Raw genomic sequence first — 21946 nt, 5'->3', positions numbered from 1 at the left:
GATGTTTCTTGAGTGTTTTTACAAACTGCACAACTGTATTGGAGTCGGATTTTCTTTTCATATTTATTTTATGTATGTTTCTTTCTGGGAAATTCAATTGGGAGCTAGCGTTGTAATGCTACCTTCACCAGGATCTATATGGGAAATATATGTGGCCAGTTCTATTTTAGTAATACCAAATTCCTCCGTCATTTATCCTATGTAGTACTGAGGAACACAGTTTGAGATAGCGCTGTGCTCAAACTTACTAAGGTCATGTCAAGATGCCCTATATAACTGAAAACAGAGGAGAAATAGTGCCTTTCAGATAGAGTTTTGCAATTAGCAGATCTGGGCTTAAGCGATCTTCCTGCTTCAGCTTCCCAAGCAGCTGGGACTACAAGTGCATGCCACCATGCTTGGCTAATTTTTAAAATTTCTGGAGGGGAGATGAGGTATCTCTATGTGTTGCCCAGGCTGAGCTCAAAAGCTCAAGCCGTCCTTCCACCTTGGCCGTCCGGAGTGCTGGAATTATAGACTTGATCCTCCAAGTCCTGCCCGATTTGTAATGTAATTTAACAGTCAAGGAAAATTAACTCTTATTCAGTGTTCGTCCTTTTCCTTTTGGGTCCCCAATTCCCTTTACTGTTTAGCTAAGATCACCATTTTCTAACTTAGTACACTTTAATTCCTTAGATTCATCAGTTTCTTTTACATTAATTTCTTCGGTTAAAATTATTTCTAAATCATGTTAATTGCTAAAAGATCATTTTGGGAATAATTATTCTAACTGGCCTTATTGCAGAAGAAGCAAAGTAGAAGAGACAAGGGCATTACTATTACAAATATTCTGAGTAATAGGGGGAATGGACAATATTGTAAGCCAGTATTGTTCTCTGCTATCTTAGGTCCTGGTCCTCAGTGTGAGTTTATACAGTTCAAACCTAGAAATGAGCAAATAAGCCGGGCGTGGTGGCTCACGCCTGTAATCCCAGCACTTTGGGAGGCTGAGGCGGGTGGATCACGAGGTCAAGAGATCGAGACCATCCCGGTCAACATGGTGAAACCCCGTCTCCACTAAAAATACAAAAAATTAGGTGGGCATGGTGGCGCGTGCCTGTAATCCCAGCTACTCCGGAGACTGAGGCAGGAGAATTGCCTGAATCCAGGAGGCGGAGGTTGCAGTGAGCCGAGATCGCGCCATTGCACTCTAGCCTGGGTAACAAGAACGAAACTCCGTCTCAAAAAAAAAAAAAAGAAATGAGCAAATAAAAGAATATTTGACTACAAAATGTTTGACTAAATATGTTGAAATTCTCGAAATGGGCCAGTGACACACTATACCAAGAAATAGGTCTTATTTATAATACGACCTATGTGTCTATATCATGAAATAATCAGAATTTATACCTGTAAGACCTCACTTCCGTTCCTTAACGTCTCTTTAATTGGTAGATGAGTAAGAAAGATGCTTAGTAGGCTTTTCTTGAGTCAAATTTGAGTTTGTGACAAACTGATTGAGTATAAATGGAGTTTTTTAAGGCTATAGATGTTAGTGTCTGTAGGCATTTGGAACATCAGTACTAGAATAGAAAGGAAATTCCTGGTAGACAGGAGGAATCCTTTCAGGTCCCCCACAAAGAACAGAGCCACAGAACTGTTCTACTTAGATTAATTCACCAAGTTTACTGCCCTTCAATTTCACTGTAGTTATATCAGCTCTTGCGGCTTATGTTTTGCCTTATAAATTAGAAGTGTCAAGTAAAGCATTGCTGACCCCTTCTAGTTTACGTCTTAGAGAACCAACTGGTAATGAGTGTTGTTCTCATTGACATGAAAGAAAAGACTTTTCTGTTTGCTTTTCTGCTACAATTCTATTATAATTTTACCCTAGAGCATTTTCCTGTGATTTGTGATGGATGTGATATAATAAACATAATGGAAAATTCTAAGGCCATCAAATTACTGATTCAAGATGGGTAATTAATACTGGAGTGCATTTGCATGGGTGCTGAGGTGTCTGTGTTTACAGTAGGTTTATGTGTTCTGTGCTCTGAGTGATGTTGTCATAGTGCTGTGTGTAAACTGTGCTGTGTCAGGAATTGGGGATTGGGATGGGGCTCTCTAATTTGGGTACTATTTATGTTAAATTGTAAATGATGATGTAGTATGGGATACTGTGATATTTTAAGTGATCATTGCCTTTTTTGCTGTACAATATGACCCTTCTCATCTCTCTCATTCATTTTGCATGCCTCTGCTCACTTCTGTACAGCCACAGTTGAGGCTATTGAGGCTGAAAAAGGTATGATCAGAGTCCTTGTGCTGGGCAGAGATCTGTGGTGTGTGGGTGGGCATCAGAGAATGTCCTGTGGGTGTGTTTTACTCCTAGCTTGCACAGCCCAAGATGAATCAGACTCACTGACTCATCAAATTTAGTAGTCCTGTAGCCCTTTTTTTTTTTAATTTTTCTTTTTTAAATCAGAAGGGCTAATATCTATGGTGACAGTCTTTTTACAGTCTTTTTCTTTTTTCCAGTATAATATGCAATCAAAATGTGATGTTCCTGATTTCTTTAGAGTATAGCATGTTATGCTATATAGTATAGCTTTATAAAGTTGCCTGTTTTAATGGAAATTAACAACTGACCTGCAAATAGAGATCTATTCCATATTTTGCATGATTCTGTGCTACTCAGATTTTTTTTTCCTTAAGTGAAACCTCCTCTAGCTATAGGTATGAGTTTGCTTTTACTCATTTTCAGTAGTGTGCCTGCCTGAGAATACAGGAACTGTCACTATAATGCTTTTCTTTTTTCTTTTTTTTTTTTGGCTGCAGTTTGGGCTATAGTTCATGGATAAGATTATATTCATATATATCATGTGTTGGCTTGGTATTTCACATTCCTCAATGTTTGCAGCCCCAGCCATTTGTTTGGTTCATATGCACAGACTAAGTCCTAGGGATTGCAGATACTAAGCAACCAGATCATAACCAGTTGTTTGAAAATCTTTCCCATGAACATTTTAATAATGGAGGATGCACCATTCTAGAGGAAGTGAATGATAAACCTTACAGCTGGTGGAGAATTGCCATTTATTTTGATTTGAGTTTCTAAAGATTGTGCAGTATGGCCATGAATTAAGACATATCGTAAAATACGAGATTATAAATACTTTTTTGCTATCACCCATACATAGATCTAACTTTTGGAGGCACTTCCCACCTTTTTCATGTTATATTGGTGGTGATGAGCTGACCTTGACCTCCAAGATAGTTCTGATATACTATAGTTTAACCTTTCTTTACCTCTTTCTCCTCCCAAGCTCTTGGTACAGATTTGTATGTTGAGGATTAACCTTGTTTAGCCTTCTCACTTGCCCCTACTCTCGTTTCTGCCTTACTGTGATAGTCACTGGTGATCTTAGGGACTGATACAGGAGATAATTGGTATAGTAGAAGTCAGACTTAGATCATTTCCTGGAGGTTGATTTGGGGGCAGGAAAGGGTTAAAATTTTTTTGTATTTTAATTTTTTTGAAAAGCTTTGTTAACACTTGTCACCTGTGAAGCTATCATATTTATAGTTAGATTTAAACATTTCACATTTTAAGGGAAAGACTGAAATGAGGATAGGATTCAGTTAAAGTAAGATTTAAGTGTGCTACTTACAGCTACTAATTTCTTTCTTCTTAAAAATCATTAATTATGTTTTTGAAATCTCAGAAATGTTTTTCAATTACTGACTTATCAAATTTGCATTTTGTTAAGCAATACGAGGATTCTCTCCACCACATAGAATCTGCAGTTTTGAAGAGGCAAAGGGTTTGGATAGGATCAATGAGAGAATGCCACCTCGGAAAGATGCTGTACAGCAAGATGGTTTCAATTCTCTGAACACCGCACATGCCACTGAGAACCACGGGACGGGCAACCATACTGCCCAGTGACCCACGACTTCCCAGGGACTCTCACATCTCGGGCCCCAAATGGACAGATCACCCGAGGAGCTGGAGGGGTCGGCCCAGCTGACTGTAAATGTCACAGTCCCTCTGAAGAAACCATTGTGCTTCTGAGACCCCAGCTTCCTTCCTGGATGGAGGCTTGAGGGCCCTGGGACATGTGCTTTCTGATAAGATTGGGTCATCGCTGCCAAGGTGGAGAGCAGTGAGCAAGGGGCTTGGGGCAATTTCCAGTGGAGGGCATCCACACCTCCATTTATGCTTGTGGTTCACACATTTAAGTTTACAAATCAGATTTCTTTTCCCCTTCAGTAGAATTAGATTTTGTTTTTCAACCATGACTTCAAATGCAATCATAAGAGCTAATGTGGACTTTTCTTTTTCCATGAAATGTCTTTAAAGGATGAATTAGCATGGTCTTAAAATACATTTCTGAGGTTACTAGCTGTATTTTGAATTGTGAGCAAAATGCTGAGAAACCCAGTTGGCATTTATACAAAATGTTGACCTCAGGTCTATAGTTCTTAAATGTGGCTAATTCTGTAACATAGTCTTGGTATTTTTTAATTACGAATGCATATCCTATTTCTAGGCAGGCTCTTTTACTTGAACACAAATCCAAAAACTAATTTAGAATCTTTTTTGCCCATATCTTTTAAGATTTACACCCCAGAGATTTAAGAAGAAAACCTCTAAATTTCAAAATTATGAAGAATTACAGAATTACTCATTTAAGGTACTTTAAAAGAAATTTGTACATTGTCAAAGTAAATTTTAATTCAAATCATGTCTGTAAAACTTGACGTATTTTGTGTATGCATGTTTTCATTTTGCAAATATTTAATATATAGACCTATGATGTACAGGTACGACATGTATAGGTTACCTAGATGTTATGAGAAATTTTAGTTTATTGTGAGTACTCAAGTTGCTTAAATAGCCACCAGGGTGATTTGCTGCTGGCTTTCTATCATTTTTATGTTTTAATGCAAAGGAAATTTTAAAATGTTCTGGAAGTGTTTTTGATTAAGCAATGCAGCCTAGAAGCAGTGGTTCTGTTCAATCATTCAGATGTTAGTGGAAGCATAAAAGTCAAGACTGCATGTTGAAACTTTTCTTTTGATAGTTAACTGAACTGCTTGGTTAAATTAAATGGAACCATGTGCTAATTTTTCACAATTATTGACCTGTATTGATTGCCACTGTAGTTTGGTATTTCCCTTAACTTTGGTGGCCTGCTTCCCTCATGCCCTGGAATACAACTCAGAGCTCCAGGCAGCGGAACCATTTATTGTTTTGTTTGCCAGAAAGTGCACCCTGTATGGTCTCCTGTCTAAGTTGGAAATATTATGCATGTGCAGGACTATTCGAGTATTTTATAAACAGTAGCACACAATAAATTCCATGCATGGGCCGCTGCTCCTATCTCTGTGTTGGGTTTTATTTAGAAGATGCACTCTGATTTGGCCTTTTGATCCAAATCAGAAAATCCTGTTACTAGAGCTGGGATATCCTCCAGAGATTATCTCATGGATAGTTCATGGTGATTTGATTAACTAAATTCTTTATAAATATTGCCTTTAAAAAAATGTTTGCTATATACTTGTTTTACAAGAGCATTAGTAACTGAGCACTAGAGGACTTTCCCTACTTTAGGCCTCTTAATCTAATATTTAAGATCACTGTTTATTTTAATTAAAAGAAAATATGTTATTGGCTATAGAATTTTGTCACAGTGGCATTGGGAATTTACTGGATGTTCTAACAATAAGAAAAAATATTAGTGATAATTGCATTTTCCTATCCCTTTCTTCTTTGTCATAATCAAAATAAGTATAGGATTTTGCACATTGAGGGATATTAGGATATTGCTCAAAATTGTATAATATAATCACATAATAACTTGAATTATAGTTCTCAATAATTACAATGAAATACATTATAAAACGTTAAGTCAAAATATAGGTAGGGCACAGCGGCTCATGCCTGTAATCCAGACACTTTGGGAGGCTCAAGAGGATCACTTGAGCCCAGGAGTTCATGGTGATAGGCTGCATTGAGCTATGATTGTGCCACTGCACTACAGCCTGGGTGACAGAGCAAGACCCCATCCCTTTAAAAAAAAAAAAAAATATATATATATATACACACACACACACACACACATACATATATACATACACTTATATATGTAAATATGTTAGGCAAGCATACACACACACACACACACTTGCCTAATTCCAGGTAACAAACAGAACTCAAATTGTTAATTATTACAGCTTTCTACTTGCCATAATATTAACTTACAATGCAGCCCATTAATTTGCTGTAAAGTTACTATGCATTGCATACCTTAAAGATTGCTGTTGATGTTGTTTAATGAAAGCTATTCAGTAAAGAGTTTATCTGGCTAAAATAGACCCAATAGAAAAATGAATAAATAAAATAAGTGTTTAGTATATCAGGTGCCAGGAACTTCCCTAGCCCTTGGTGCATAACTAGCATTATATAGTGTTTGTGGGATTCATGGGTGAGCATTAAGTATTATCAGCAAAAAAAAATTATAGATTGATGGTAAAAATTAAGAGGAAAACAAGAGAAAGGAACCAAACTCAGGAAAAGCAATATACCTGAAGAGTGATAGAGTATCACACAGTGCCTCACAGACCACTTCCTACATGTTAAATAGGAACTTCTTTCTAGTCTTTCTTCATAATTCATTTCACAGCATACCCCTTATTAAGAATTTTTAAATGCAACTCATGATGAATACAAATTGTGAAAAGTTCAGACTTCTTTTTTCTTTGAGACAGAGTCTCACTCTGTCACCCAGGCTAGAGTGCAGTGGCGCGATCTCGGCTCACTGAAGCCTCCGCTTCCCTGGTTGAAGCGATTCTCCTGCCTCAGCCTCCTGAGTGGCTGGTATTACAGGCTCTTGCCACCACGCCCGACTAATTTTTATAGTTTTAATAGAGACAGGGATTCACCATATTGACCAGGATGATCTCGATCTCCTGACCTCATGATCCGCCCACCTTGGCCTCCCAAAGTGCTGGGATTACAGGTGTGAGCCACTGCGCCTGGCCAAGTTCAGACTTTTTAAATTATAACTTTAAATGTCTACCAGAGCAAGTGGTAGTGATGGTAAAATGTAAGTATTCAACATCAAAGTTTTTCTATATTATTATTTTATATTCAATGACAACTTCTGAGTCAGAAAAGTTAATCTCTGATGTCTTGTACCTTCTGCAGTTCAGTCATTATTAATAGAACTTAAAACATTTGAGGTTCTCAGTTAAATTTTGAGGCCCATTAAATTTGAAGTTGGGCTGAAACTTTTGCTCCAAGTGAATTACCCCTATTTTATTTAGGGTTTTTGGCTGTTACAACTGTTTTCCGTTATCCACAGCTATTCTACATAACGTTGTGCAATGTTTTGTTGAATCCTTAACACTTTTTTTCCACCTTCCCTGCTTGTAGTTCGTACTTTCTACAGTTTGGGGTTCCTGTGTGGATTTGGTTTGCCACATTCTGGGACCTCATTGCAGGTGATTCTGTTCCCCAGTTTGATAATGTTTATAGAAGCAGGTAAGTGAGAGCTGGGGCCAGATAAGCAGAAAGTCAGAACTTTTTTATTTAAAAATTTTAAAAATTTTTGGGTAAGAAAGTCAGATCTTGCAGTCTTTTAGGACCACTGCTCTAACAACTTCAGATAGGTTATCTCTAAGTAGAAAGAAGCTATAGGAATGTGGAATTGAATTTCCTGGATCAGCTATGATTACAAGGAGGGATAAGAGGATGGTTGAGCTGATTCTTTTCTATCTTCTTTTCCTAGAAATAGTATGTATTTTTAGTCATTAACCAATATTTTAGTTTTGTTTAATATCCCAGAAGCATTTATTCCTCCCTTAAACAGGTGGAGTGCTCCTGATAACACTCTCATTCAGAGAGTCAGTTACCTTACCCTTCTTTCAGGGAAAGTGAATTTTACAAGTTAATTCTGCATGTTTTCCCTAGTAGTGATTTCATTCTGTACCATTAAATGGCCATTTCTTTTCTCCCTTCTTGGGTATTATATATGTACTTAATCCTAGATTGGACATTGTTGAGTTCTGTTTGAACAGTGTTATGCTAAAAAAGGACACCGGGGCCAGGCGTGGTGGCTTACACCTGTAATCCTAGCACTTTGGGAGGCCAAGGCGGGTGGATCATGAAGTCAGGAGTTCAAGACCAGCCTGGCCAACACGGTCTACTAAAAATACAAAAAATTGGTGGCAGGCACCTATAATCCCACCTACTCGGGAGGCTGAGGCAAGAGAATCGCTTGAACCCAGGAGATGGAGGTTGCAGTAAGCAGAGATCGTGCCACTGCACTCCAGCCTGGGTGACAGTGCGAGACTCTGTCTCACCAAAAAAAAAAAAAAAAAAAAAAAAAAGACACGGGGCCTAGGGGAACTCATCTGTATCTTGATCAACATACAGAACTCCAGAGGGCTCCTGATACTCTGGTTCCTCCTACTTGGTTGGAAAGGTGCTTACCCTTTCCAATCAAATACTGACTCCTGCACTAATCCAAAGGGTTTCTTTCTGAAGCTGTAAACTGAGAACAGAAATATTGCCTTGAGTGAGAGAAGTCCAAGAAGCAGTAGGTTTCATTGTTCATCAGCCTGCCTAGCCTTTACTTGCCAACACTTGGGAGTGTTGACAGTCCTGAGCCCTCTTGGCAGAGAAGAAGGGTTAGAAAGAGAAAAGCCCTCAGGGAGGGGGACAGATCCCTCTTTGCCTCGTTAGGAGAATTCAGCCTTGTCTGTCTGGTTGGCAGGGCACACTTAATCATTGACACCCAGCATTTCAGCAGTTTGCAAAGGAAAGTGATATGAAGGGACAGCTGCAAGTAAGTCACAACCTAGATCTGAAGAGGTCAAGCACTCACTTCACTTGAAGGAAAGAGAGAAGGAAGGAAGCCGAGGACTTAGCAGGGTAAGTCTTTTTTTCCCGTCAACCTGTCTGCTTGCTTAGTTTATAACTGAGTAAAGTATTTATCACCTCAGGCAGTGTTAATCACTGATTAAACAGCTGAATGTGGCAACAATTACAGTGTCCTTAATATATTTCTCCTCTTCTCTTTTCCTACCCCCTTATAAGGATCTTCAATGACCAGTTTCACTCTCCCTTCTCCCTACCTCCCCAAAGACTTTTTTTTTTTTTTTTTTTTTTTTTGCTGGAGTGCAGTCATGCGATCTCGGCTCACCACATCCTCCGCCTCCCGGGTTCAAGTGATTCTCCTGCCTCAGCTTGCTGAGTAGCTGAGATTACAGGCAAGCACCACCATGCCTGGCTAAATTTTTTTTTTTTTTTTTTTTTTTTTTAGACGGAGTTTCGCTCTTGTTACCCAGGCTGGAGTGCAATGGCGCGATCTCGGCTCACCGCAACCTCCGCCTCCTGGGTTCAGGAATTCTCCTGCCTCAGCCTCCCGAGTAGCTGGGATTACAGGCACGCGCCACCATGCCCAGCTAATTTTTTGTATTTTAGTAGAGACGGGGTTTCACCATGTTGACCAGGATGGTCTCGATCTCTTGACCTCGTGATCCACCCGCCTCGGCCTCCCAAAGTGCTGGGATTACAGGCTTGAGCCACCGTGCCCGGCCTCTGGCTAAATTTTTTTGTATTTTTAGTAGAGGCAGGGGTTTCTCCATGTTGGTCAGGCTGGTCTTGAACTCCTGACCTCAGGTGATCCAACTGCCTTGGCCTCCCAAAGTGTTGGGATTACAGGCATGAGCCACCATGCCTAGCTGACGTTTTGCATTTTTTGGTGACTTAAAGAAAATTAGATGAGCACTCCTTGTCTGGAGAGAGTGAAAAGATGCCTATAGTTTGGGTGAAGATTGGGGTTGTTGGTGGTAAGGAAGAAGATGGAAACCTAGGTCTAGGAATAGATTAATATTTTGGCTTGTAATTTGGAGATGAAGGATAAAAGTTTTTCTCGGCAATCAAGTTCATGTCTCCTTACCAGTTCTTGGTGTCAGTGTTCTCTCTCTCATACTGGGAATAAATTAGAGCCTAAGTCACGGGATGGCCAGAAAAAAGTGAAAGGGATTCGCTTTCTATGTGGAGAACATTCTGGACTCTGGAAAGTTAAAAGGGCTTACTGCAGTTATTTCCAACTTCTTCCTTATGTCCCCTGTTTTTTTCTTTGTTTCCCTCAGTTTATAACCCTTGAAAAGTGAGGAGCCTGGGGCTCCTTGCTAGAAAATTAGAGCCAGGAAAGCTGTGTCTGGGCCTGAGGTATACAAACTCAAAACATGAGCCTGATGTGTATAGATGCAGATCAAAGACCTGGCTTCTCACCCACCTTCTTACTTTTCTGCTAACTCATTTGTATCATGAACATTGTGCTCTAGACACAGAGTAGACTGTGACATTAGGGATTTTACCACCACCACTCCTCTTCCCCAAACTGTTATCCTTCTCATTTCTGACCAATTCAACCAACCCACAGATTGCCAAGAGCTGATCTTCCATTAGAGGAAGACCTGTCCTGGGAAATGCAGATAAGTAAAGCAGTACCTTTCAGACCTTAATTGCCTTGCTTTCATTGCAGCAAAAAGGCGTGTATTTTAACTTCAGGGAGATATTTGTCATAAATTCTGGGATTTAAGACCCTAGAGTTGTCTCAGATCATACTTTCCTCCACACCTATCTATAAAAAAAAGTCCATTCTTTCAAGTTTTAAGAAAGTGTTACATCTTGCCTGAGGCAGGTGAGTAGAGTGAATAAATGCTTTTTCTAGAATGGCAGTGATTCTGAAAATGCAATGAGAATGTGACGTGATTAAAAATGAAGGACAGAATGAGATCAGTTGTTGGAAATGGGGTCCTAAAGTGTGAAGAGGAATTCCATCTACTCTTTTAGTAAAAGGACATGACCCTTAAACTCTAAAATAATCTAATACCATTAGGTCCCATTTCTTCTTCATTGGAGGTAATATATAGGATATGATATACAGATGAGCTTAGCTGTCTGTTTTGTGGACTCTTAAACCATCCATTAATTCGCCCATGGAATGAGGGGAGATATTAAGGGTGGATGGAAACATAAGGATGAGGAGAAAGAAATTCCAAAGAAAATACAAATTTGTTCCTCCATTAACCTGAGGATGGGTTTTTGAGAGTCATGTTGTAAGATATGGATATGAGCTGGATAATTCTGGGAGCATTTTGCTTCTTTTTGCCATCTGCATACACCTTAGCTGCATGATGATTCTGAAATCAGAAGAGGTTTTTCCTAACAGATCTGATCTAAAAGGATCAAATGTCAGATCATTTTTGTAACAAAATATGATCCCTGGTTTGAACTTTAGTAGTTGCCTCATTCGACCGGGCGCAGTGGCTCACGCCTGTAATCCTAGCACTTTGGGAGGCTGAGGCAGGCAGATCATGAGGTCAGGAGATTGAGACCATCCTGGCTAACATGGTGAAACCCCATCTCTACTAAAAATACAAAAAATTAGCCAGGTGTGCTGGCAGGTGCCTGTAGTTCCAGCTACTCAGGAGGCTGAGGCAAGAGAATTGCTTGAACCCGGGAGGTGGAGGTTGCAGTGAGCTGAGATCACGCCACTGCACTCCAGTCTGGGCGACAGACTCTGTCTCAGAAAAAATAAAAAAGTTACCTCATTCACAGTAAAACCAACCACTGCCAGTGTTTTTAATCCTTCTTCATTTCTCTGTACCTGGAGGCAGTTAATCTGGGGATTAATAACTGTTTAGCCCCTCAATCTCTATGAATACCTACCTTCCTTTCTAACTGAGGTGAAAATCGTATAACATAAAATTAATTTTTTTTTAGATGGAGTCTCGCTCTGTAGCCCAGGCTGGAATGCAGTGGCACGATCTCGGCTCACTGCAACCTCCACCTCTCGGGTCCCAGTTCAAGCAATTCTCCTCCCTCAGCCTCCCAAGTAACTGGGATTATAGGCACGAGCCACCATGCTCAGCTAATTTTTGTATTTTTTAGTAGAGACAGGGTTTCACCGTGTTGGCCAGTCTGGTCTTGAACTCCTGACCTTGTGATCCACCCACCTTGGCCTCCCAAAGTGCTGGGATTATAGGCGTGAGCCACCGCGGCCGGCCAAAATTAATAATTTTAAAGTGAGCAATTAAATGGCATTTAGTATATTCACAGTATTATGCAACCACCATTTTTGTCTTGTTCCAAAACATTTTTTTTTTTTTTTTTTTTAGACGGAGTTTCACTCTTGATACCCAGGCTGGAGCGCAATGGCGCGATCTCGGCTCACCGCAATCTCCGCCTCCTGGGTTCAGGCAATTCTCCTGCCTCAGCCTCCTGAGTAGCTGGGATTACAGGCACGCGCCACCGTGCCCAGCTAATTTTTTTTTTGTATTAGTAGAGACGGGGTTTCACCATGTTGACCAGGATGGTCTCGATCTCTTGACCTCGTGATCCACCCGCCTCGGCCTCCCAAAGTGCTGGGATTACAGGCTTGAGCCACCGCGCCCGGCCCAAAAACATTTTTATCACCCCAAAAGAAGACACCATAACCATTAAGCAGTTACTGTCCATTTTCCCTTCCACCCAGCCCTTAGCAACTACCAATCTACTTTCTGTCTCTAGGTTTACCTGTTCTGGATATTTCATAGAAATGGCATCATACAAAATATATATAACCTTTTGTGTCTGACTTTCTTCACTTAGCATGTTTTTGAAGTTCATCTACATTGTAGCATGTATTAGTAGTTCATTTCTTTTTATAACTGAATAATACACATCTTCATATGTATATTTATATCCCAATTTGTTTATCCATTGATCCATTGATGGACCTTTGGGTTGTTTCTACCTTTTAGCTGTTGTGAATAGAGGTGCTATGAACATTCATATATAAGCGTTTGTTTGAGTATCTGTTTTTAAATATTTTGGGCATATACCTAAGAATGAAATTGCAGGGTTATATAGTAATATGTTAATTTTGGGGGGAACTGCCATATTGTTTTCTTTAGTGGTGACACCATTTTACATTCTCACCTGCAGTGTACAAGGGTTCCAATTACTCCATATCCTCATCAACACTTGTTATTTTCTGTTTTTTTGATAATAGCCATACTGGTAGGTATGAAGTAATATTCACTGTGATTCTAATTTGCATTTTCCTAATGACTGTTGAGCATATTTTCTTGTGTTTATTGTCCATCTGCATATATTCTTTGGGAAAATGTCTATTCATATATTTTATCCAATTTTTTAGTTGGGTTGTTTGGTGATTTTTTGTTTGTTTGTTCTTTGTTTTTGAGTTGTGGGAGTTCTTTATATATTCTGGTTACTAACCCCTTATCAGATATATGGCGTGCAAATATTTTCTTCCATTCTTTGGGGTGTCATTTCACTCTCTTGATAGCATATTCTGATGTACAAAAGTTTTAAATTTTGCTGTCCAATTTATCTATTTTGGTGGTGGTGGTGGTGCCTGTGCTTTTGGTATCATAGCCAAGAAATTATTGCCAAACCTATGTCATGAACCTTTCCCTGATAGATTTTTATAGTTTCACTTCTTAAGTTTAGGTCTTTATACTTTAAACATTCAAAGTCAAATCATTCTATTTCATTAATTTGCAGAATGTTTCTGTCCATATTTCTGTGCTTATTCTCTCCTCTGTGCTTAGAATTCCTTTTTTTCTTTATTTCCAAGTATTCAAATATTCCCATCTTTCAAGGTCTGTTCCAACTGTTACCTGCTTCGTGAAGAAAGCTACTGAAGAGATTCCCAACCACTGAAGAGATTCTCACCCACTGAAGAGATTCTCTTCTTCTGATCTCCCGTTAGTGCTTTAGTTGCACTTTTCTGGTAGGATTTATAGAGTACCTTATATTATCTACTACATCTAATCTCTGTATAAGACATTTAGATGAGATATATATTTTTAATATTTGCTTCTATATATAGTGTTTTGCAAATGATTTCATCTGTTTATCAGTAAATATATATTAGACAAATGGATATTTTAATTTTTCCCATATGATCCTTTTTGTTTACTCAGCTCTTATGAAAGGCATGGGAGAAGATGAGACGGGGAAGGAGGGTAGCACAGAGTCACAGCCAGATAGTGGGTGGCTATAGGCTTACTTCCACCTCAAAACTTTTTTTCTAACTTGCTCAACTACGTAACTCTTAGTGCACATTTTATATTGCATTTAAGTTTTACTTCTTGGCTTATTGCTTATAAATGTGATAATAGGTCTTTCAAAATAAATGTTTTATCTCTCTGACTAAATTGGCTAACTCTCCAATTGGATGGTCACTTTGGACAACTAAAACTGTTATTGCTTTTTCCTCTTTTAAATTGAGTTTTAAAATATACTAAAAATATTATAATGTCTTCTCCTTATAAAAAAGTCAAATATTGGGCCGGGTGCGGTGGCTCAAGCCTGTAATCCTAGCACTTTGGGAGGCCAAAGCGGGTGGATCACGAGGTCAAGAAATCCAGACCATCCTGGTCAACATGGTGAAACCCGGTCTCTACTAAAAATACAAAAAATTAGCTGGGCATGGTGGTGCGTGCCTGTAATCCCAGCTACTCAGGAGGCTAAGGCTGGAGAATTGCCTGAACCCAGGAGGCGGAGGTTGCGGTGAGCCGAGATTGTGCCATTGCACTCAACCTGGGTAACAAGAGCGAAACTTCGTCTCAAAAAAAAAAAAAAGTCAAATATTACAGATAAGTCTAAAGTCCCCTTCGATCAGCCCAGTTCCTGTCTAACTGCCTTCTTACCCTACTCGGAGTTAATCACTGTTACCAGTTTTCTATGAGCCCTGCCAAATCTTTTTCTATGCATTTACGTACATATGTATATTATGTATAGTATTTAATATGTATAAATTATATTCAGGTATGGTAGCTCAAGCCTGTAATCCCAGCACTTTGGGAGGCCAAGGGAGGCAGATCACAAGGTCAGGAGTTCGAGACCATCCTGGCCAACATGGTGAAACCCCATCTCTACTAAAAAATACAAAAATTAGCTGGGCATGGTAACACATGCCTGTAGTTCCATCTAATTGGGAAGCTGAGGCAGGAGAATCACTTTAACTCGGGAGACGAAGTGAACCAAGATCACGACACTGCACTCCAACCTGGGCGACAGAGTGAGACTCTATATCAAACAACAACAACAACAAAAAAAAATTATTTCTTCCCTGTTTTCACAGCTGCCTATGGTGATCCATAACCAGTAAATACTGAATAAATTTTACTGATAACCTGGGTCTGAGAGACTGGAATGAGAATCGAATGGTCAAGCATATGAAAACACTTCACACGTGTCCAGCTTGTAAAATTCCATTCCATGTCTGTTCTGTGTATAGTCTCCAGGTATCACTGGGCAGGCCATGGCTCCACGGTCCCAGCGACGGAGGCACAAGAAACCTCCCTCATTAGTGGCTTCCGGCATCAAGGCCCCACCCACAATTGTGACCCCTGTGCCTCTGAGTCCCTTAAAACCTGGCCCTAGCATTGACACACTTGGCTTCTTCTCTTTGGATAATAATGTTCCTGGCCTATCCCAGCTGATTCTTCAAAAGCTGAACATGAAAAGCTATGAAGAATACAAGTGAGTGACCAGCTCTGTGAAAGAGGGATATACTGTCTCTAGTAGAAGTGATTTCAGAAGGTGGAGAGGGAGTACAATTTGGGCAATATGGAATATTTGCAATGAGAGATTTTCTCATCCTGACTTTTGCCAGTTACTATATTACTGTGAAAGAAGAAATATTCACTTAAGTGGAAAATGATGGCAGTGGGAGACATAGGTGTAAATAGAAATGTGTAGGAGACAAAATGGGGGACATGAAAGATTTTGGAGATATTCCTCTCCCCATTGCCACTCCTCCTCCATGCTGTCTCTGCAGGTTGATGGTAGATGGGGGTACTCCTGTATCAGGCTTTGGATTTCGATGTCCTCAAGAAATGTTCCAGAGGATGGAGGACACATTTCGATTCTGTGCTCACTGTAGAGCACTCCCTAATGGCCTTTCAGACTCCAAGGTTCTCCGGCACTGTAAGAGGTAACTAGTCGGGGGCTAATAGGGAGACATTCAGAAATGACCCTGTAATAGCCAGGCACGGTGACTTATGCATGTAATCCCAGCACTTTGGGAGGCTGAGGTAGGTGGATCATATGAGGCCAGGAGTCGAGACCAGCCTGGCCAACATGGCAAAACCCTGTCTCTACTAAAAATACAAAAATTAGCCACACCAGGTGGCACACACCTTTAGTCTCAGCTACTCAAGAGGCTGAGATAGGAGAATCACTTGAACCCAGGAGGCAGAGGTTGCCGTGAGTCGAGCCACCTTGCACTCCAGCCTGGATGACAGACTGAGACTCTGTCTCAAAAAAAAAAAGAAAGAAAGAAAAAGAAATGATCCTGTACTACGACCTCATTCCAAAAGGAAAGATCTGAGAGTTTTCAAAATAACCTAAGGCTTATTCCCGATTTTTTGTCATCCAGGCTACAAAGATTAGAACAGTGTGCTAATCCTGCTTATTTTTGGTGTTATTGGGAGGTGAGACAAAAAAAATCACAATACATTCCTCTCTGTCTCTCTCTTGAGTACTCAAGGAGTAAGACTACATTTGTTTGCGGATGCGGGGGTTGAACCATACCTGTTACAAGAGGACAGCTGTAAACTCGTGTTTTTTCTAAAAGTGATATAAAAAGTGAGTTGTTCCAGATAGAGAGTAAGGTATCACTCTGTCTGGCAGAATAATTATATTCCCAATCTCTCCTACCTCATCTGCCAAATGTAGTCCCCAACATTGGTGCATCAGCTGCCATTCCTCCCCCTACCTTCCTTAGCCATTTCCATCCTAGGTGCCGGAATATCAATTCCCTTCCCCTGATAACCCCAATCACATTTATAGTATAAAAACTATTTCCAACTCATTCTCTCAGGTGCAGAAATGTCTGTTACTGTGGTCCAGAGTGCCAGAGGTCAGACTGGCCTGCACACAGGAGAGTTTGTCAAGAGCTTCGTCTTGTGGCTGTGGACCGTCTCATAGAATGGCTTCTGGTCACAGGTGGAGTGGTGGTGTTGGGGAATTCTGCCATAATGGTCATATTTGGTTGCATTTAAAGGAAGACATGAAATCATATTGTTATGAAAAAATGAGGAAGTGGGGCAAAGGATAGGGCACCCCTGCTCACAGGTTGGCAGAGTAAACATGGAAGGAATATTGATCATTTGTGAGGGGGAAATTTTGAAGCCAGGAAAAGGTTAGGTTCCTTTTTTTCCTTCTTTCCTACAGGTGATTTTGTCCTACCCTCAGGACCTTGGCATTGGCCACCTGAAGCTGTACAGGACTGGGACTCATGGTTTTCTATGAAGGGGTTTCACTTAGATGCTACACTGGATGCTGTGCTAGTTAGTCCTGCTGTGACCACCTTATGGGCCAGTGTAGGACGGCCAAGGCCAGACCCAGATGTCCTGCAGGGATCTTTAAAGCAGCTGCTGACAGATGTCCTGTCATGGCCCTTGACTCTAGGCCTAGGACTTAGGGCCTTAGGGATAGATGTTAGGAGGATTAGGGGAAGCGCAGTGCATGTGGTTGGTGCTTCCCATGTGGAGACATTTCTTACTCGCCCTGGGAACTATGATGAGCTTGGCTACATGTTTCCTGGGCACCTTGGACTCCATGTGGTCATGGTGGGTGTAGACGTGGCTGCTGGCTTTTCACAGAGCACCTCAACTTCACCCCGGAACCTGGCATAATTCACCTTAGTGCCCATAGGGGCCTCTACCATGACTTCTGGGAGGAGGAGGTAGAGACTGGGCAGACAGATCATCCAGATTTGGTGGTGGCTTTCCATCCAGGTAAGAGTCATTGGTTCAGGGGAATATTAGGTGGCTCCCCTGAGAATTTTCCATCCTGAGTCTTGTGTCTTCTGTGTTTGGAACCCCATTCATTTGATTTTATTAAATACAATATGATGACAACTTTTCTGGATCATTTGCCGTATGTACTAGGGTTCAGAATTTTTCACTTGGATGATAATGATGATAATGATGATTGGGGATAAGCAAAGTGAGGGGTGGAGTGGTCACAGTCAAAGAAATATCTCGCTCTTAAGAGTCTGCTTCAGTCTTTCCCTATTCCCATTTTCATTTTTTTTCCACAGGTTTCCATTCCTCTGCAGACTTGATGGAGGCTTGGCTGCCTACCCTGCTGCTACTTCGTGACTATAAGATTCCTGCATTGATTACTGTTTACAGGTTTTGACCTCTTCCTATTTGTGATACTTCCCTGACTTATACCTCTCTTTATATAAATGAGCTAATTTTGCTTCCTCTTGCTCATCTACTTTCTGGTGAGGATGTTCATCTTTTCCGCATATGGCTTTTTCATCCCCTTGGAACAAAGTCCCATGCTAGTTAATTAAGTACTTAGTGAGACATTTGGGAGGGAAGGATAGTCCTTGCCTAGTCCAGCCTTAGACAATTTGGGGGATTGGTGATTACAGAAATGTCAGGTTCATGAGCAATTTTTCCTTTATCTCTGTCACAATCAGTAGAGTAATTTTTCTTCTCTCTCTTCTACAGCCATCAGGAGTTGGTATCCTCTTTGCAGATTCTGGTGGAACTGGATACATACATCACTGCCTATGGGGCTAATCCTTTCATGTCCCTCAAACCTGAACAGATCTATTCCATCCCCAAGAAGCAGCCAGTATACTGCAGTGCCTACTATATCATGTTTCTTGGAAGCTCCTGTCATAGCCAATTAGAAGAGAAAGTGGATGATGGAATTTAAATAGATTATGACTGGACATCTGGAAAATGGGGAGGTTGTGATAAAATTACCCTGATAAAGCCAGGGTCTTGCCAACTTTGAAAAACATTATATTCTAAACTTCATTCACTGTGTGGGTAAAGATTCTAAGCTGAATGAGGTTTTCTGTATGTTACTGGTTTCTTTCTTTTTTTGAGACAGAGTCTTGCTGTGTTGCTCAGGCTGGAGTGTAGCGGCATGATCTCGGCTCACTGCAGCCTCTGCCTCCCAGCTTCAAGTGGTTCTCCTGCTTTAGCCTCCTGAGTAGCTGGGATTACAGGTGCATGCCATCACACCTGGCTAATTTTTGTAATTTTTTTTTTTTTTTGAGATGGAGTCTCGTTCTGTCTCCAGGCTGGAGGGCAGTGACATGATCTCGGCTCACTGCAACATCCAACTCCTTGGTTCAAGCTATTTTCCTGCCTCAACGTCTCAAGTAGCTGAGATTACAGGCATGCACCACCATGCCCAGCTAAATTTTGTATTTTTTTTTTTTTTTTTTGGGACAGAGTTTCACTCTTGTTACCCAGGCTGGAGTGCAATGGTGCGATCTTGGCTCACCGCAACCTCCGCCTCCCGGGTTCAAGCAATTCTCCTGCCTCAGCCTCCCAAGTAGCTGGGACTACAGGCGTGTGCCACCATGCCCAGCTAATTTTTGTATTTTTTAGTAGAGATGAGGTTTCACCTTGTTGACCAGGATGGTCTTGATCTCTTGACCTCGTGATCCACCCGCCTCGGCCTCCCAAAGTGCTGGGATTATAGGCGTGAGCCACTGCGCCCAGCTAAATTTTGTATTTTTAATAGAGACAGGGTTTCACCATGTTGGCCAGGCCAGACTCGATCTCCTGACCTCGTGATCTGCCCATCTCAGCCTCCCAAAGTGTTGAGATTACAGGCGTGAGCCTCCACACCCGGCCTAATTTTTGTATTTTTAGTAGAGATGGGGTTTTGCCACTTTGGCCAGGCTGATATAGAACCCTTGACCTCAGGTGATCCGCCTGTCTTGGCCTCCAAAGTGCTGGGATTACAGGCATGAGCTACTGTGCCTGGCCAATGTAACTGGTTTCTAAGAGTTTAGCCACAGTAGCTTCTAGAGATAGGATATTAGATTTAGTGGGTGGGAAGAGGCCTGGATGTTGGTCTTTCCAGAGCTTAAAGTTCCTAACACTTTGCTTTGTGAGGAAGTTTACCTTTTGGCTGGAACCAGATGGCACTGAGGAGAAGAATGAGAACCACCTTATTCTGAAAAATACTTTCATCTCATCCAGTAATTTGGGCTAAAAAATGGAAATATGTTGATGACTTGAAGTGGTGCAAGAATGGACAAGTCAGGGACGTCATTGGGAACATGGATGAGATTGTAAGCATTGGTACATAGCCCTGTTTCCTGGCTTTTTTGAGAGAAATATCTAATTTTCCTATTTTTGGTTGGTGACTTCTGACACTAGAGTAGCCCTGGTGTTGTATTTTAGATATCCCAGACTATATCAGACTACCTGAGTATACTGGAGTTACTTGTTATCCCCCTATTCTATACCCAATAAACTCAGTTTGGGGTTTCTTAAGTCACTTGTTTTATTTCCTATTCACTGGCAAGTATTACTTATCTGCACACAACACCTCAAGACTGGAAGTTTCTCTCTTGTCAACAGAGTAATTAGCATGAGTTCTCTGTTTGGGCCTGCCACTCTGTCACACATCTGTCTCATGTCATCTTCTTATTTCTTTTTTTTTTCCCCTTTTTTTTTGGAGACAGAGTCTCGCTCTGTCACCACGGATGGAGTGCAGTGGCATTATCATAGTTCATTGCAGCCTTAAACTCCTGGGCTCAAGTATGCTTCCATCTCATCCTCCGAAGTAGTTGGGACTTACAGGCACATGCCACCATGCCCAGCTAATTTTTTATTTTTTCTAGAGACAGGGTCTCCTTGTGTTGCCCAGGCTGGCTGGTCTCAAACTCCTGGGCTCAAGCAATCCTCCCACCTCAGCCACCCGGCGTGTTGGGATTACAGGCATGAGACTGCCCAGTCAATATCCTTTTCTTATCATACTCTCAGGATTAGGACATTTTGTAGGTATTCATTCCTACGATCTTGCCATGACCATCTCTTGCACACATACAGCCCATCAACCCAACACACACATACACTATTTCCCACTCTAATAGGGATAATTTTAGACTTTCATATATTCATTCAAGACAGTACCTGCCATGCTGCAGGTATTGTATTTTGGCTTCAGAGAGATAGGAAGGTGAATGAGACATGGTGTTTATTGTTAGGAAGGGAAATAATATTTATGTATATGGGAATACCTTTATTGCAAGGTATAATATGGAGTAAGAAACGAGAGAGGCTTATAGTGCTAAGGAAATAGAGTGAAAAGAGATCATTTTGCTAAATGATATCGAAGATATTCTGAGTGAGAATTTTATGAAACAGAGCACAGGGCACTCAAGATGGAAGGAACAATAGGACCAGAAGTTTGGAGACAGAAAAGCTTATTTGAAGGCATATTTGGGGATTAATATAAATTAAGTCTGAAAGGTAGAGTGAGATCAGATTATAGGAGTATTGTGGGTTTATGTAGATCTGAGTATGAATCCTGGGGCAGCCATCAAATAATTTTATATCACGGGGGAAGCTAAACTTCTCTAATCCTTAGTTTCTTCATCTGTAAAATGGAGTTAATGCCAAGTACTCCAAATTAACGTTGAAGTTAAATGAAAATGTTTGCAAAGTTGGAGGACTCACACATCCCAATTTCTTTTTTCACTGTTGCCCAGACTGGAGTGCAGTGACCCTATCTTGATTCACTGTGACCTTCACCTGACTCAGGCTCAAGTGATCCTCCCACCTCCGCCTCCCAGGTAGCTGGGACCACAAATTCGAGCCAACATGTCCAGCTAATTTTTGTATTTTTTGTAGAGGCAGGGTTTTGCCATGTTGCCCAGGCTGGTCTTGAACTCCTGAGCCCAAGAGATCCACCCTTCTTAGCCTCCCAAAGTGCTCGGATTACAGACATGAGCCACTGTGCCTGGCCCCCAATTTCAAAACCTATAATCATTACATACTTACCAGTTCAGTATCCCTAATCTGAAAACCTGAAATGCTCCCGCGAGCATTTCCTTTTAGTGCTGTGTCAGCACTGCAAAAGTTTCAGATTTTGGAACAT

The 21946-nt window shown here is 40.9% G+C and overlaps 2 protein-coding genes across 7 annotated transcripts in view; both read left to right on the top strand.

Annotated features, from left to right (window-relative positions):
- Positions 1-5365, top strand: part of PPP3CB (protein phosphatase 3 catalytic subunit beta) — a 58256-nt gene extending 52891 nt beyond the window's left edge. For 4 of the 6 annotated variants that reach the window (XM_064374295.1, XM_064374294.1, XM_064374298.1 and 1 more), the window contains 2 exons: positions 2255-2284; positions 3750-5365. In XM_064374295.1, the coding sequence (XP_064230365.1) occupies positions 2255-2284; positions 3750-3928 (209 nt within the window). In that variant the 3' untranslated portion in view covers positions 3929-5365. The remainder of the gene's footprint in view (positions 1-2254; positions 2285-3749) is intronic. The other 2 variants (XM_064374296.1, XM_064374299.1) reach the window with 1 other exon arrangement.
- Positions 5366-5453: 88 nt separating this feature from the next.
- Positions 5454-20337, top strand: MSS51 (MSS51 mitochondrial translational activator). The gene is given in 9 exon segments (XM_064374300.1): positions 5454-8920; positions 13669-13799; positions 15312-15556; positions 15855-16010; positions 16899-17023; positions 17252-17698; positions 17701-17817; positions 18123-18216; positions 18544-20337. Coding segments are annotated over 7 exon segments (1371 nt in total). The 5' UTR covers positions 5454-8920; positions 13669-13799; positions 15312-15335; the 3' UTR covers positions 18755-20337.
- Positions 20338-21946: the final 1609 nt, after the last annotated feature.

Source organism: Aotus nancymaae, unplaced genomic scaffold (assembly GCF_030222135.1).
Source record: "Aotus nancymaae isolate 86718 unplaced genomic scaffold, 86718_ANA_hifiasm-v0.15.2.pri h1tg000010l, whole genome shotgun sequence".
In the NCBI taxonomy this organism is placed as follows: domain Eukaryota; kingdom Metazoa; phylum Chordata; class Mammalia; order Primates; family Aotidae; genus Aotus; species Aotus nancymaae.
Note: the sequence above shows the minus strand (reverse complement) of the source record. Positions and strands in the feature narration are given on the sequence as shown.